General features: G+C 39.0%; 1 protein-coding gene across 2 annotated transcripts in view; it reads left to right on the forward strand.

The window, feature by feature from the left end:
* Nucleotides 1–8,841, forward strand: part of pip4p1a (phosphatidylinositol-4,5-bisphosphate 4-phosphatase 1a) — a 31,615-nt gene extending 22,774 nt beyond the window's left edge. Inside the window, exons 6-8 of one of the 2 annotated variants that reach the window (XM_028593038.1) lie at nt 800–890; nt 1,198–1,246; nt 5,828–5,886. In XM_028593038.1, the coding sequence (XP_028448839.1) occupies nt 800–890; nt 1,198–1,230 (124 nt within the window). In that variant the 3' untranslated portion in view covers nt 1,231–1,246; nt 5,828–5,886. Of the gene's footprint in view, nt 1–799; nt 891–1,197; nt 1,247–5,827 lie in introns of both variants that reach the window. The other variant, XM_028593037.1, reaches the window with a different exon arrangement.
* Nucleotides 8,842–17,035: the final 8,194 nt, after the last annotated feature.

Below are 17,035 nucleotides of genomic sequence, written 5' to 3' on the forward strand. Positions count from 1 at the left end.
AACTTATTTAATTAACTTAATTATCTCAGGACACTTTTTTTTTTTTTTTTTTGATAGAGTCGGTCTAGACCACACTATAATTTACAGATACCCAGAAATTCCCCACAAGAGCAAGCATTTGGTGAGACGACAGCGAGGAAAAACGTCCCTTTTAACGGGCAGAAAACCTCAGACAGAACCTGGCTCTTGGTGGGAGGCCATTGGCTGCTGCCGGTTGGGAGAGAGAGACACACCGATATACAGAAATATGATTCATAATAATTATTGCAGTAGGTATGATGAAGAGTAGCAATTAAAGTGACAATAAAGATAATTGAATTATGACTAGAACTAATAGTAGTAGCAGTGCAGGGCGTAGCAGGGAGTCAAGCAGGACCACAGCAGCATCTGCAACCTGGATCCAGGTGCCACCACAATCCAAGAAAAACTGTGAGGCGAGAAAACATAAGGACTCTGGGGAATAAGCTCCCCAGAACTAAGTTATTAACTTGCATTAAAGAGACATTAATGCACACAGATGGAAAGAGAGAGGAGCTCAGTGTGTCATAGGGAGTCATGCAAACTATAGCAGCATTGCTAAGAGTTGGATTAAGGCAAACCTGGGCCAGCCCTAACTATAAGCTTTATCAAAGAGGAACAGAGACAACAGAACAGAGTGCATTTCCAACTATGACAAGTCAAAATGCCCGCTGTGAAAACAAGGTTTATACTCAAACACAGGGTTATATCATTGTGTTGTATTTAATTTAAAATCCCGATCAAATTATTTTTACCCTTCTCTCCTCTGTTGGCCCTGCAGCTCCTCCATTGGTCAGAGGTATCCCCGGAGGCGGAGCTTGTGGTGTTTTCTACTCTGCTTGCTATTCAGCATCTCCACTGCTGGGCTGATGGTGAGTGGACGCCAGCACCTCTTGTTCCTAATTAATCAAAGATTATCAATAGCTGGCGTGTAGGTGTCAACCTTTTTAGCAGGCTCGAAATGAAAAAAAAGATCTTCTAAATCTATCCTCTTTTTTTTGTTTTTAATCGCTGGGTATTGTTCAAATATTTTCAATATCAGTACTAATACTGGGACTTCGATACCAGTTCCTGAACGATACTTTTTTCGATTCATATTTTATAAAATCCATTTTAACAAAAAGAAATTACAATATTACATATTAACATTACAGCAAAAATCCTTTATTTGTTTTTCAGCTCCTGCTACGTGAGCCCCATCTCTCTGTGTAACGTGTCTCCACATCGTGTAATGTTAGACTGCCAATCATAAGCTTTATTAGATCTTGGTAGAAGCATCTTGCATGCTTATTGGCTCACTGATGTTGATTAGATTTGCTCCTTAGGTATTGAAATTGGGTATTGAATGACGAGGCCTTTTCTGATACTCAATACTACAGGGGCAATTTGGTCGGTGCCTAAAAAGTATTGAATTATGTACCCAGCCCTACTCTTTTTTTATTTTTTTTATTTTATAATGTAAAAATGTTACAATTGCAGATAAAACAAAGGTAGCGGGAGGAAGCCGTACGATTACAATCTCTCCTTTTGTCATTGCTTGTTTAACATGGAGTGGGTGCACATCGCAGCTGCTCTCCAGACACAATGTGACAGGCCTCTATTTGTCAGTGAGATCCAGAACAAACAAAACCTAGTCCCCCTGTAAGCAGTGTTCAGGTTGCAACACCCACTGAATAGCAGAGCAGATTCTATTATTCCTGGCTAGTTTTCTGTGTTCCCTTTTCTTATTTCTCAGGTCTATATTCATAGAACCATACATGGCTCACAATGCACTTTGTCTTTTCTGTTTTTTGTTTTTGTTTTTTTTAAATGGTTAAAATAAGAGTGAGGTAGAGAACAGTAGAATTATCTCCCAATTATAGATCACAATCTTCTAGGCAATCAGTAGAATAAAAGCCATGGCTCCATAGAGAGAAGTAGATAGTCGATACATTGTGCTTTATGAACAGTAGAGGGTGCAAGATGAGAATGAAACAGCGCCCCACAGTATAGACCCACTGAGCACAGGATGCATACTTGCCTGCCAGCATGGAGAGCAGTTAGTAATGTGCAGACAATAAATATGCTGTATTGACAACATTGCATAATGCTGGTGTAGTCGCAATAAATGCCGCACCGTGAGACCAGGCTGTGTTTAATCAAAAAGGTTGTTTACGGTTTAAATAAAGAATGGCACAAGAGCACAGGTTTTGACAGTTACATTTCTACGCCGCGTCAATAAACTTTATCGGCAAAACCCATCAAACTTTATTTCCAGACTGCATTTAAATAGAAATAAGGAAACAGTGGTTTTGCAGTACATTAAGGTAGTTAAGAATTGAGGGTAGTTAAGAAGATTCATCACCATAACAGCTGTAACTTAATGGAGCATTGGTGCATCCCTGCGTCAGCCACATGAGCCAAGAGTTGGGCCGGTGTAAACATTTTCAAGCTGTTTTAATACTAAGCCAAACACCAGACTGGTATGCCAAATTTTACCACTAGGTGTTGCACTTGACTCAGCAGCCGATCCCGAGTGGATTGAGACTGAAGATGCATCTCACTTCCCTTAAACTGCATCCCCAGCTCCGCCACTTGCTTCCCTTCCCTCACATCTTAGTCCGTTCCACAGAGGAAATCATGGCAGAGATGCCAGGAAACGAAGAACTGTGTTTTAGAGGGATGAGACGTCCTTTCCTCTGAAGCGTCACGTGAATTCGTCAGCTGTATGGGGGGAGTAAGCAACGGCTTTCAGCTGCACGGCTTCTAGGAAGGCTGCTCTCTCTATCCTCGCTCATAGCTCCTTAGAAAGCCCTCCTCCATGCTCGCTCCCTTGGGCAGGAATAATATACTGTAGATAATAAGAGCTTTGACACGGCCTTCACGAAGGAGGGCTAGAACAACTTCCGGTTCAACCGAGGAGCAAGGAGATATCAAATAAGAAAAGTGAGAGACCCCATGAATGCACTTCTATGCTGGTTTGCCAACCGCCATTAAACACTAAAGAAGAAGTAGCAGAGTGTTAACACGTAACTAGGGCTACACGGTATGAGGAAAATATGCAATAACTTTGAGTATAGCGATAACCATATTACTTGCGATAAATAGAAATATAAAAGTGTATTCAGTTCTGCTGCTTTCAATATTCTGCTAAAATACAACAAATTGCTTGTTGAATTTTAAATAAATGAAAGGAAATCATTTCCAAAATTCTTTTATTGAACATTGAATTGAATATAAAGCAGCACTAAAGTTTCTTTTAAAGTGATATTTCCTACTGCCTAACACAAAAAAACCTATGAGTGTCTATCAGGATATTTCGCAGCCTTTCACGATTTGTATACTGTATGTGCCTGTTAATATTGCGATAACGATTAAAACAACAACAAAAAAATATATATATTGTGCAGCCCTACACCTTAGTAATTAAGTAAGTAAAGTTTATTTCTATAGCACATTTAAAAACAGCTCGTGCTGACCAAAGTGCTGTACATAGCGCATTAGCCACAGGGTAATAAAATAAAAATAAAACACACGTACAAATCCGTGATTTAGGCTAAAAAGGACATCGAAAGACAAGCACTTAATTACTAACATAGCAGGATAAGACAATTAAAATGCCGGGAAGGCCAATGTAAAAAGATGAGTTTTGAGCCTGGCTTTGAATATCACAATTGAAGGGGCATTTCTAATGTCAGGTGGCAGTCGGTTCCACAGCTGAGGGCCAGCAACAGAAAAGGCTCTGTCACCTTTTTGCTTAAGCCGGGACCGTGGGACATGGAGAAGGCCTTGGCTGGAGGATCTGAGGGACCTGGGAGCTACGTGAAGATGAATGATATCAGCTATGTAGCTGGGGGCCAGGGCATGTAGAGCTTTTAAAAACCATCAACAGTATTTTAAATTGTATCCTAGACTGGACTGTAAGCCAGTGCAAGGAGGCTGGGACAGGTGTAATGTGTTCACGCTTTTTTAATGTGTTCACGCCTTGTCTATGTTTTTCAGCTCACCTCTTTTGCCAGCTTTGGATCCAAAATGTTGCCATATTGGCGCAGTTTTAGGCTACATTTACATTGCTGCATTTTGGTTTTTAAGCAGAGTTTTGAGCCAAAAGTGATCTCTGTGCACACAAGTGTTTTTAGCTCCAGTAGAAGAACTAATCTCCGTTTTAAACTAACCCACCCAAACCGCTTGTCTCATCAACATTCTCGTATACTGGTCATGTGCGTGCCGGGGTAAACAGGAGGCAGCATGTATATTCCGCCCGTTGCTGTTAGTTGCCCTGGTAATGTTAGTAGCTTAAACTCAAGAGACCGAGACATCATGAGCCAATCAGGCGGCAAAACGTTGGCGTCCGTGTTGCCAAAGGTCTTCGTTTGCGGCCGTTGAGACTGCAACACAACACTGCAGATTCCAAACCAAAATCGTTTGCAAATGTCTCCGGTTTAGAGGCTCTGAAACACCAAAGCAGTGTGAATGCGAGGTGTAAACGTAGCAAAAGACACTCGTTTTTAAACCAAAACGTAGCAATGTAAATGTAGCCTTAGTTTTCCTTTGAGACTAACTGCCATGTCTCATCTCATCACCCCAATAAAACGCATAAACTTGAACAAACATGCGCCGTTCCACCTCCCACCCCAACTAAATAAATTACGCATTTCCTGTCAGCCACTAGCGGGTCAGGTAGTACGTTTTTAAACGTTAGACATATTTTTTTATACAATATATAATCACGTTGGCAGGTTTATTACAAGTTGGATTTAGCGCTGTGACGCCGTCTGCACAGGTTGCAGATGTTTTTTATCTTTTTTTTTAGCCTGCATGAGCTGTTTTGATGACCTCATGGTTAGATAGGACTGCCAGTCGCGCTCTCTTTAGATAATGATAAAGAGCATTTGCCTGACAGTGTGGCCAACCACACAGACACCTACCTACTATAACATACACAAAACCTTAGCTGGATTCCTAGTCCTGTACTTAAACATGCTCGGTGGTTTATTCTAGATAACTGTAATCATCTGAGCCAGGGTTGTGTATCAGGCGATCTCTGGGTGTCAGAACTGGAAAGAATATTATTTATTACAGGAATTAAATTATCTTCCTGAGAGAAGTGCAATATATATGAAAAAAAAAATGCCTCCTAAATCAAGTTTCATCATTTTATTTTGACTCTCTCTACCCATATTAGCTTTGCTCTAGTGTTGTGACTTTGAAACAGGAATTCATGTTTCAATATTCTGAGAAACTCCCTGTGGGTTCTCTCAAAGTCACTTTAACCATCTTCATTAAATAGTTTTCTTCTGAGCAGCTGCACATTCAATACTTGATGGGAAAGCTATTTTCTCTCTTACCCCCTCAGTCACTCTGGAGTATTAAATACTTCCATGAAAGATGTGTGCATTTAAAACCCTACAATTCAGTGTCACTGCATTAGTCTGGTGCAGGTGGATTAATCACAGACTATGGATGCATAATTAGTAGTTAGAGTAAGTGAATTTGTGTCTGATAAAAAATAAAAAAATAAATACTGTAATGCTGTCATAATGAACCACTGCTTCATCTTTGAACTGTAAAAATCACTCGGTACTTGGCTGGAATTTTGTACAATTTGCGATCAACATAAATGGGTCACATAATAAACGCTTGGAACATGTTCAAGGGTATTTGTAGCGTTAGCTCTCTGGTGCATGGTTGCTTGTTGCCTGATTGGACTGGAGCTGGCTCATTATAATCACCATACTCAGAATGTGCTTATAATTCCCTTTTTTTCAAAAGGCTTATTGAGCAACATCTGAATTTTCAACCACTTCCTCTGTTGTGTTGTCGTCTTCAGGCTGGAACGTGGGCGAAGGCTCAGACCTACCAGGGGATCTACGCCTCGTGGGCCACGCTGCTGCTCCTGGTTCTTGTCACCTTGGTCCGGGCCTTCTACTGGGCCTGCATGAGGGTCAGCCAGCCCCTCCAGAACTTCACATAGAGCCCCCTCCAACCCTGCCGCTCCCTCTTCCCAACCCGCCAGGCCGGAGGAGAAGATGGCTTTAAAGAAAAACACACCCACTATAAAACAGAATATTTATTTAAACCCAACCCCAGAAAGAGAAAGTTCTCCTCCTCCTGTCCCCTCCCTTTTAGTCAAATGTGTTTCTAAAACTGGATGGCAGTGGCTGCGACTGCTATATATCTAACGGTAACTATGATGATACGTATAGCCTAATGTACTGTTTATCTGTTCTAATCTCGTGGCAGGGGTGGGGTTCGTTTTAACACTGTAACAATTCTAACAATTTTTTCTTCTTCTCTTTCCCCCCCTGCACTGTTTATACATTTCGGCTTCAGTCTGTGGCACATCGGTTGCACTCTCGCAACTTCTAAGATGGGGGCTTAAAGCTAAGTCTAAGATGTGAATATTGCCCTTGTTTTTGTTCAGGGGGCGACGCTCCCTCTTCAATCCTAATTTGACGTTAGGTTTAGTATTATTTGAACATTTAAAAAAAAAAATTTAAATCGCTAAAAACAAATGATTTTGCGAAAGCGCCGATGAAGTCCGATGAAAGCTAACAAATCAATGCCAGTCGAAGACTAGTGGCTGGAGGGACATCAGTTCCCTTTTTGTGAAGCAAAATATCAAGTAGGTGTTGAAATGTGTCTGAAAAATTGAATTCAGCAGTACGTCAGTGTTTCTGCTGAATTATCCCCTGGGACTGACTTTGATCCAAAGCAGCTTGAAAGCCTTAAAAGGTTGTGTGGTAGAAGGATTCAACTCTTTCTCTCACACACACACACACACACACACACACACACACACACACACACACACACACACACACACACACACACACACACACACACACACACACACACGTGGCTGTTCTAATGAGGCTGTTATTTCCTCATCTGGCTCGCTGAGCTCGGCATGTAAACTGCGCTGGGAGCACAGCCTTAATTGAGGGACTGCTGCTCCCAATGCACCTTGTTTCCTCTGCCACACGCACACACACACACACACACACAAGCCACATAAATGCAAACCGGCTCACAACAAAAGGAGGGTGCTCTTTTAGAGTTGCAACGGCTCACAAACCAGTTTGTCGAAGGCACCCCAGCCTCTCTTTTCAAAGACAGACCAGAAAACCGATTTTCTCCATAATGTCCTCATTCTGGTCGTCTAAAGAGTGTAACCACACATATATCTACAGCTTTCCTTTCTGCCAAGCGCATATCTCCAATTGACATATTAAAAGCCAAATGTGGCATAATCCTCCCTCCCTTTTTCAAGAGACAGGTTTACTTTTTTAAACATATCTATATGACCTCGGTTCTGCTTGGCCTTCCAAAACACACCAAAATATGAAACATGAAGAGCTGTTTGCTGTTACAAAGTCAATATTTGCCTCCTTTTACCCACAAAACCCTGAAAGTATGAGATGTTTTTTGGAATAGCTTTCAGTTGTTGGTTGTATGCTTTAATGCTTGCAAACCACACTACATATTTGTCTTGGGAGAGGACTTTTAAGGGCCTCTCTGTATGTTTTGCTCTCAAGTTGAATCTGTGAAAACAAAAACAAAACTTTGAGCCCTTAAAAATACAGTACTTCAGGCTTTGCGAGCTCCTGATAGCAACTTTAGGATGTATATCTAAATGCATCAGAGCTCAAATAACAAAGTGCAGTCGGTATGAAAGCACCATGTTGCTAAACTCAGTCAGTGTATTGCAATTGGGACCTTTTCATGGTGAAAATATGTCCAGCTTTTGTCATTGAAGATTGAGGCTGTGTCTGAGCTTCCTTTTGGTCGGTTCCAGATTGAACATCCACCTTAAGGCCAGTGGAATATCTGTAAAAGAGGAAAGCTCTACCTACCACACAAAGCCTAATGTCAGTCAGAATAGGTCAGTAACCTAAACACAAACTATATTCTCACTCAGTTTAATCATGACTTCTCTGTCTGTGGTTCTGAATGTGGTAACATTTCTTCTTTTAATGAATTATGTATTTTTTCTGTTTGGATTGTAAATATATATGTTGTTTATGTACAATGGAAGTGACTAAGCAAATTACGTTGCTCCGAGCTTAACACTAAATGCTGTGATCGCTGTGGACGTTTTTATTTGTTGTTTTTAAGAAGGTTATTTTTGCAACTCTTCACCTGTTACATATTTAATGATTTGATGAAATACTAACCTAATAAGCCTCTGGATATAAAGTCCAAATCTTTTACCACAAACACAACCTACTCGCACCAACAAAACATGACCCAGTCACATTTGTCTCTCTCTCTCTCTCTCTTTCTCTCTCTCTCTTTCTCTCTCTCTCTCTCTCTCTCTTTCACACACACACACACACACACACACACACAGCACCTTATACAATAGTAAGAAAAACTGCATACACAAAGTAAGATGAGAAGAAGTTACCACGTAGACTGAGGTTGCAAACCGTTCATATGTACCGTTCTACACGCTGCAAAAAGGCCACAAATAAGTCATTTATCCAGTCCTAAAATCATATTTATTGTGGAAAATTCTGTTATGGAGTGAGATAATTTCACTTTCTTTTAAGACTGGACCAAGGACGTGTCTTTTCCTTTTTGAAATCAATACAATGATCTGCCAGTTTCAAGTTATGGTCAGAGCATTACTTTTTAAGACTGTGATGGGGGAAAAAAATAAGGTTGAAGGACAGAATTAATATGACTTGTTTAAGGAAGACCTTTTTCTTTTTAGCAGTGGAGTGATCATGTCTTATCCATGACTGCAAAAGAAATCAATCATGTTAATGCCAATAATCAAGAACCTGGCTGATGCTCTTTTCAGAGTTTGTTTACACACAAATAAAGACATAATGTACAAAACGGCTAAAGTGAGTTTTTTATTTTTATTTACCCACACAATTGATTTGATATTTTATTGAAGATAATGCCACTAATCTCAGTTTATTTGACTTTGTTCCATTTTATTTATTTGAAAAAAAGCTGACCCAATTTAGGCTTAAAGTAGGGGTAACCTCAAATAATGTTTAAAAACTGTAACTTTTATGATGCAGTGTTTTGAATTAAACCTACCTGCCGAAGGTCTTGAAAGTCAAACTGTTGCATCATAAATATTTTGGGAGCTTGCATATTTTGGGAGCTTGCAATATTCAGTATTGAATATTCACTTTTTTTTATTTGTATTCTGCTTTTGTCCTGCACCTGTGCAATGCTATTGGATTTGGCTTTCAGCCATTTATCTGTTGCTTTAACTGTTTCATCGTTTATCCATTACTTTTAGCTAACTGTTTTAAGAGTTTATCCATTGATTGTAAGATGTTTCGACCATTTAACCGTTACTTTTAGCTAACTGTTAACAGTTCATCCGTTACTTTTAGCTCTCGTTAACTCTTTAAACAGTATATACGTTGATTTTAGCTAGCTGTTTAGCTGTTACTCTTAGCTAACTGTTAATCCATTACTTTTAGCTAACTATTTTCCATGTATCCATTATTTTTAGTTAATTGTTTACTGTTTATCCGTTACTTTTAGCTAACTGTTTAAACAGCTTGGACGTTACTTTTAGCTAACAGTTTTAACCATTTAACCATTGCTTTTAGCTAACTAACTATTTCAACTTCTCTGCTTGCTAATTAACTAGTTTCCTTGCAGTCAATTGAAAAAAGGCAGGGGTTTTAATGTTATATAACTGCAGTTATGAAGTTGGTGGCGTGTACTGTGCAGTCAGCCTATCGTAGCTATAGCTTATTGTAAATATGCTTAATATCCATATACACAAATTTAATCCTATTAGTGCATTTATTTTATTCTGAACACAAATCTGTGGATATATTTTTTAATCTTCTTCTAATTCTAATTCTTCCAATTAGTTTAGCTGCCCCACAATAATAAAAAAAAAAAAAAAAAAAAAAAATCTGCGTACAGAGTATAGGTGTGGAGATAGTGTTGGTTCCTGATAGTGTGTCATGCCCTCTTAATTGGGATAATTCATAGTTATTAAAATGTGTGAAATCAAACCATTACGCTTTTATGCTGAACCTGAAGGACTCCAGTTTTAGAACCACTAATTTTGAAAACAGGGACAGTCTTTTTCAAAACACTACACACAATTTAGCACAACCACACACACAATTAGCAGAACACCTTTGCACCTTTGCAAAATGAAACACTCTTGCAAAAACTATACACTAATTTATAAAAAACATATTTTGTTACCATATGAAACACACACTTTTCATTTGACTTAATTAAGTTTTAACCAGATACACACTGCTGTTGCTAACCTAAAAAACTTTTAGCAATTCTACTTCTCAGTGATTAGAGTACTGTAAATGAATTACACAGAGAAATTGACAATAAGTTCACCAAACACTACACAAGACCAATGCTGCAGACTGAGAAAAATATAATTTATTTCTCTCCACATACCCAAATCAGTCAACATGTCGACATGGAGAATCACAAGTTTTCATGCTACTACAGTAGTGTGCATAACACTGTTAGCTCAGTAAACAACAGACAAACATAAAATACGGTATCCAGTACAGGTTACAATCACAAAAAAACAATAACAAACAAAAAAATGATCTGACAAAGTACAGAAAATACTAGACATTATTTCTTCGCCTAACTGGATCTGGCCAGAGAATTTCATCAACATCACAGGCAATATCCTCATTGGCAAGACAACCGTCTTGAATGTCTTGAGAGAGAGAGAGAGAGAGAGAGATGAACCTGTAATTACAGCTCCCATGTCACCCAACAGATGTACAGATGTATAGGCCTAGCCTGTATTGTCTGACAGCTAATGGTAACACAAAATCTATTAATGATTCCATGGTAAACCAGAGTTATAGCATTAGTTATGTTTTCCAGATTCTTGTCATTTATTGTACATGCTACCTTATATTTTTCAGTTTTCAGATCAGCAACCTCAATTCTGCATATTCTAAGCTAGCTGTAAACCCCCATTTGGCTGCTACATTCCCAGTGTTAGCTAACGCTAGCTAGTCTGTTAACATGAATATTTGGCTGTTACATTCCTAGTGTTAGCTAACGCTAGCTAGTCTGTTAACATGAGTATTTGCAAGCCTCCAAGCACAGACGTCACACTTTCACCATCCACGTATTTAACTGCAGTTGCATCCCTTGACATGCTACCAAGACCGGACCCGCCCAACAGCCCGGGTCTTGGTGTGGCCATAGTAGGGAGCGCCCCCCGCTCCCTCTTCTCATCTATGATGGAATCTTATGATACAGGGCGCCTACTCAAGCCTGTTAGTCCTCTACAATGTTATATAATAACATTGAGGAAATGCAGAAATGATTTAGAAACGCACAAAAGCAGCTACATATAGAAAACACCAAAACAAATATTTGTAACTTTATTTATTTATTTATTTTACCCCTATGCGCCGCATATAGCGCATACCCACTTTTTGCGCCACTGGGGAGGGGTATCAAAAGTGCTGATATGGTGCATATAATGAGCAGCTGATTACTGTAACTGTAGACAGATTTTCTTTTACCTCTTTCCTTGTCGAAATGTCCTTATGACAGATGCCACTGTATATCTACTAAGATTTGGCTGAACTCTTAGTCCAGCCTCCCTCAGCATCAATCCGTGGTTCACAACGTGGTCCACTAGTGTTGCGCGACTTTCATTGGATAAATTTGGTCCTCTTCTTCTTTGAGAATATTCTCCAGCTTCAGGTCTTCCTCTCCCTCACCCTCTACCTCCACCTCAGCCTCTACCTATGGCTGGGCCTCTTCCTCTACCTCCTTTTCCTCCTCTGTGGATTCCCCCTCTCACTCTCAGTCTTCTTCTTCTGACTCCTTCCATTTTGGTTGAAGGCAGGTGAACTTACATGCTGCATTTTATATAGTGCTTAAACCTGATTGGTGTGTCTACAATTAAGCAATCATGTGTTTGCATACCAATTGGTTCATGTGTGTGTTCATTTGAAAGCCTTTGCTTTGAAATTGCAAGGAAATGACATCATGATAAATGTCTGTGTCAAATGCATACAAGTGTGTTTAGTGTTTTGCAATCACTGTGTGCAAAAATTGTGAAGCTGACAATGTGCTTACAGTTGTGCAAATCTAGGCTAGTGTTTTGCTCCTTGAGTCTAAGGTTTTGCTAATTGTGGGAAAGTTTAATTTTAGTGTGTAAGCAATTGTAAAAAACTGTAAAGCTTTGTGATGTTCTTTAAAAAATAAGCCAAATTTGTTTAGCTTTAATTACAAAGTAAAAAAGAGCTTCTTCTTTTTTCTCCTATTCCCACAAAATGTTGGAAAGAAAGCTCATCTTTTTTCTCACACAACTTGGCCCCTGTCGGCCTCTTGAGTTTCATGCGGATATATTTTTTGCCTGGACACAAAGAGATGGAGGGATTAAGGACATTGAGAAACCTTTCAGAAACCACAGCTCCCCTGAGAGCAGCACGAACCAGGGAGGCTGATAGGCCAGAAAGTGGAGGGGGAAAACAAAAAAAGCCCTAGGAAGTGAGGAAGACAATTGGTCCCATAACCTTCTGGATTTAAGTGAGCGGGCATTAGCTTTCTTTTATTCTGTAACACAGCAAACACACACTCAGCCACTCTCTCACATGGACACATTGCTACTCAAAGTGCCTCAGGTCCTTTTTATTCAATTTTATTGACTTAATTTTTCATTCATGATATCATACTGCTTTACCTCTTCAGGGAATGTTTCTGTCTCCACTCTCCACTTTTGTTCTCTCTTCCATCTTGATAGTTTGCCCTGGTGAGTTACTTTAGTGACAATTCAGCTGATGTGGGAGTCATAAGATAGTGTCAGGCGGGAAAGAGAAAGGAAATCGAATTTGCTGTAAATCTTCTTATTTGTGCCCGTCTTACATTATATCACCACCAAATGTATGTGTGTACTGCAGTATAAAACCGCCATGCTTTTTGCACATCACTTCACCAATGAGGAACATTTTGTATTGCTATTTGGCTAACCCAATCATTAGGAAAAAAACCTGTTTTTTATGAGAATAATTCTTCCAACAGCATGACTCGGGCCTTTGAAAATGCAGCAATACAACAAATCCAGTGTTTGAACGGTAATGGCTTTTGCATCATCCACATGTGACTAAGCTCTTTTTGTTTTATATGTGTTTCTGATGCCATAATTCAGAGAGAACATGGTATTAAGAGAAATCACAGCCTAAACTAATATGTGACAAAATATTATGTTAAATTACAGCTGGGCAAAAATGCTACAATTACATACATTATGTTTTTAATATATTTTTTCTTTATTACTTCACCCTCAATTTATTTATTACCTACTTAGCTATTTTTTTTGTTATTCCTTTTGTCATCGATGCACAAATTTTCTCATACAACATGCACATAACCTACATACAAACAAAGAAAGAAATGTGGTCTTTGTGTTAACATATACAGCAATTCCCCTCAAAATCTCCCTTCCTTCCTTTATCATATAAGTGCCAACATAATTTGTTGTTTTTGGCTCCTTCTATGCCACATCTTGTACTTCTCACATTCTTATTTAATTTGCAAAGTAAATGGGAGAGAGAGCGAGCGAGAGCGAGAGAGAGAGACCAGTAGTGTGATGTAACATTTACTCAGGTACTGTGTTCAAAGATTTTAAGCATATGCACTTTACTTGAATATTTTCATTTAATGCTTTTTTTAAATTACTTACTTTGCGTTACGTTTATGTTACTTTGGAGATTAAGATTTCTTTTGTACAAAACCTAAAATCGTTTTGCACATCACAAACAGCTGAATTGAGCCTGCACACTAAATCTCTGTTCACATCTTTATTAGTCCTCAAATAACACCTATAAGATTCAAAATGGATCGTCCTCAGATTTCCAACTTTCTTTGATAATGTTTGGTCACATGATTACAGCATATGAATGTATTAATTTGATATGCTTGTAATCGCCTAATAATCTGTAATGTGCCACAATGCATCAATACAAAGTCATGCTATTTGTCCAAACATCACACTTCATTTTGAGGTGCTTGTACTTTACTTGAGAAGTTTCCATTTTTATGTCCACTACATTTCAGAGGCAAATATTGTACTTTTACTCTCCTTTGTTTAATTGACCGCTATAGTTGCAAAAATATACAAACAACTAATAAATGATGATGTATTTTAATAGATATATGTATGTGAAGTAGTTTTAATTAGCCCCAGCTTTACCATCTGCAATATCAATAATTATAATCCAATAATATAATATTCCATCCTGCATCATGAGTATATTCTGATGTTAATACTGTACTTTTACTTAAGTAAGAATTTGTATGCAGGACTTAATGTATATTTGTAGTTTTCTACACTGTGGTATTCCTACTGTCACTTAAGTAAAACAACTGAATGCTTCTCCACCCCTGTTTAAGAGGTTTATCCTGATACAATAAATGCTTCATTTATTTTATGTTGTATTTAATTGCCTTGTGTGTGTTTTTGATCTTGTGTTATTACTGCTTTCATTGCTGTACAACCAATCCGAGTAGTGAAGTACTTCTACATGATCGCCTGCCTCTTTTTTATTGCTTACATAGTTTAACTGAGCTCGATTTAAATCAAAGCTGTATTAAGTTATTACACAGACACATTGTAACAATTTATATAAGTCCACTCGAAGGAAATAATTTACAGGGACATAAATATTATAGATGCAGATCATGGGGCATTGGGATGCAGCATGTCTTCCTAATATTACAGTTTTTGCTATTTGCATACACACTGAAGTCATTGCATTACACAGTTATCAAAACCTTACACTCAGGGAACAAAACATTGGACCAGATGTGCACCACTGTATGCACAATGTCAGCCTCACACATTTGGCAAAACAATACACACAGTAATTTGCAAAACACTTAACACACTTGCATACATTAGACAAAGAAGTATATCATGATGTCACTTCCTTGCAATTCCAAAGTGCTGACTGTCAAATTACCACACCTATGAGCCAATCTGTAAAACACAGCTATCAGGTGCGTAAACACATGATGGCTTAATTGTAGACACACCAATCAGGTTTAAGCACTATAAAAATGCAGCAAGTAAGTCTAGTATTTTCTGTACTCTAGTTTCAGTTTGTTGTTTTTGTAATTGTAACCTGTACTGGATACAGTATTTTATGTGTGTCTGTTGTTTGCTGAGCTAACAGTGTTATGCACACTACAGTAGTAGCTGTATGAAAACTGTTTTGTTGTGATTCTTCATGTTGACATGTTGACTGATTTGGGTACATGGAGAGAAATAAATAAATAATAAAACAAATTGGTCTTGTGTAGTGTTTGGTGAACTTATTTTATATTTGCATTTTCTCTGTGTACTTCATTTACAATACTCTAATCACTGAGAAGTAGAATTTCTAAAAGTGTTTTAGGTTAGCAACAGCAGTGTGTAACTGTGTATAGTGCTCAAGCAATCGAAAAAAATCTAAGCATATCCCTCTCATCTTATGGGTATGAGAAACCGCGTCTTCGCCATATAAGGCGGCTGCCTATGATAGCAGACAGAGCATAGTACTTCGCTAGACGTTTAGCCCTCTTTTGGGGCATCCCAAGCTGACCTATCCCTTTTACAACCAGCCAGTGTGTGTGTTTCCTAAGCTGCCAAATATGAAAACAAATAGTCGGCACCTATAGCCTAGCTCTGAGATGGTGTTTAGTAGGGGTGGGGGAAAAAATCGATACAGCATAGTATCGCGATATTTTCCGCGACAATACTGTATCGATACACGCCAAGTAGCGATCTTTTATTATATATGTGTTGGTCAGTTTGTCTGCTTGACAATCCCATTTTGCAGCAATACAATTGAAGTGAGATGAACAAACAGAGAAATGTATCTTTTTAGATAAAACAGAAGTTTTGTTTTAGGGACATTGTTTGAAATTGGCCAAAAAATTGGAGTTGGAGAAAAGGTAATAAGTTGTATGTTTAAAATTGCAATAATCTCGTATCGTGACATAAGCATCACGATGATATCGTATCGTGAGGCCTCTGGTGATTCCCAGCCCTATTGTTTACGAGTGGTTGGTATTTATGACCTTGGTCAAAAAAGCATGCAACCTCCCAAACGAACACCTCACTGGACTCCTCATTGATCACAACAACTGTGATCTAGTGTATTAGAATGTGTGGGTATCAGAGTTACTATTGCAACACTGAAACATTGATGGTTTTACACAAGAATTTTTGTATATTCTTACTGAGGGTGAGAAGCAGTTTGATGCACACGGGCACGCGCGCGCACACACACACCCTGAATGTCTTACACACACTCGCAGAGGTCCTGTTGCACAGCGTCAGTGAATATTGCAGCAGTAAAAAAAAAAAGACAGCGCCTTGCTAAAGCCTTGATCCCTCTTAGTTCTAACAGGATTTGACCCTTAAGTCCCGGAGCATGACCTTCATCTGCTGCAACACCATCATCCTGTTAAACATACACTCACTATTGTCCTACTGACACACACACACACACACACACACACACACACACACACACATTTACACATGCACTCACTGTACAATATGATGTAACACCGCTTAATTTTACGCATAACACACGACCTGATGGATCCAGTTAAATGTAAATTGCAAACAACCGCTCCTGGCGTCGCAAAGAAAGAGGAGAGGAATGAGGAGATGACAAGGGATGAAGGATGAAGAGAGGAGGAGGGGGGGGGGGTTAAGTTGCTGCTAGAGGATGATACGATTGAGTGAGTGAGAAAGAGATGGAGATGAAGGGAATAGAGAAAGGCAGGAAGGATGAGGGGATGCAGGGAGATGAAGGAGACGAGAGATTGAGCAGTCAGCTAAGCACCAGATTAAACTCCGGGGTCGTCAGCTGTAAAACAAACAGTCCTTTTAGTGGGGATCAAATCCAGACGTAAACCCCCACCCCCCACCCCCTCCTCCTCCTCATCCTCTATCCACATGTAAACACACACACACACACACACACACACACACACACAGAGTTTGTCACAGCGGAGATAATACCGCTCTCTGAAGGAGAGAGAAAAA

This window comes from Perca flavescens, chromosome 12 (genome assembly GCF_004354835.1).
Source record: "Perca flavescens isolate YP-PL-M2 chromosome 12, PFLA_1.0, whole genome shotgun sequence".
NCBI lineage: Eukaryota > Metazoa > Chordata > Actinopteri > Perciformes > Percidae > Perca > Perca flavescens.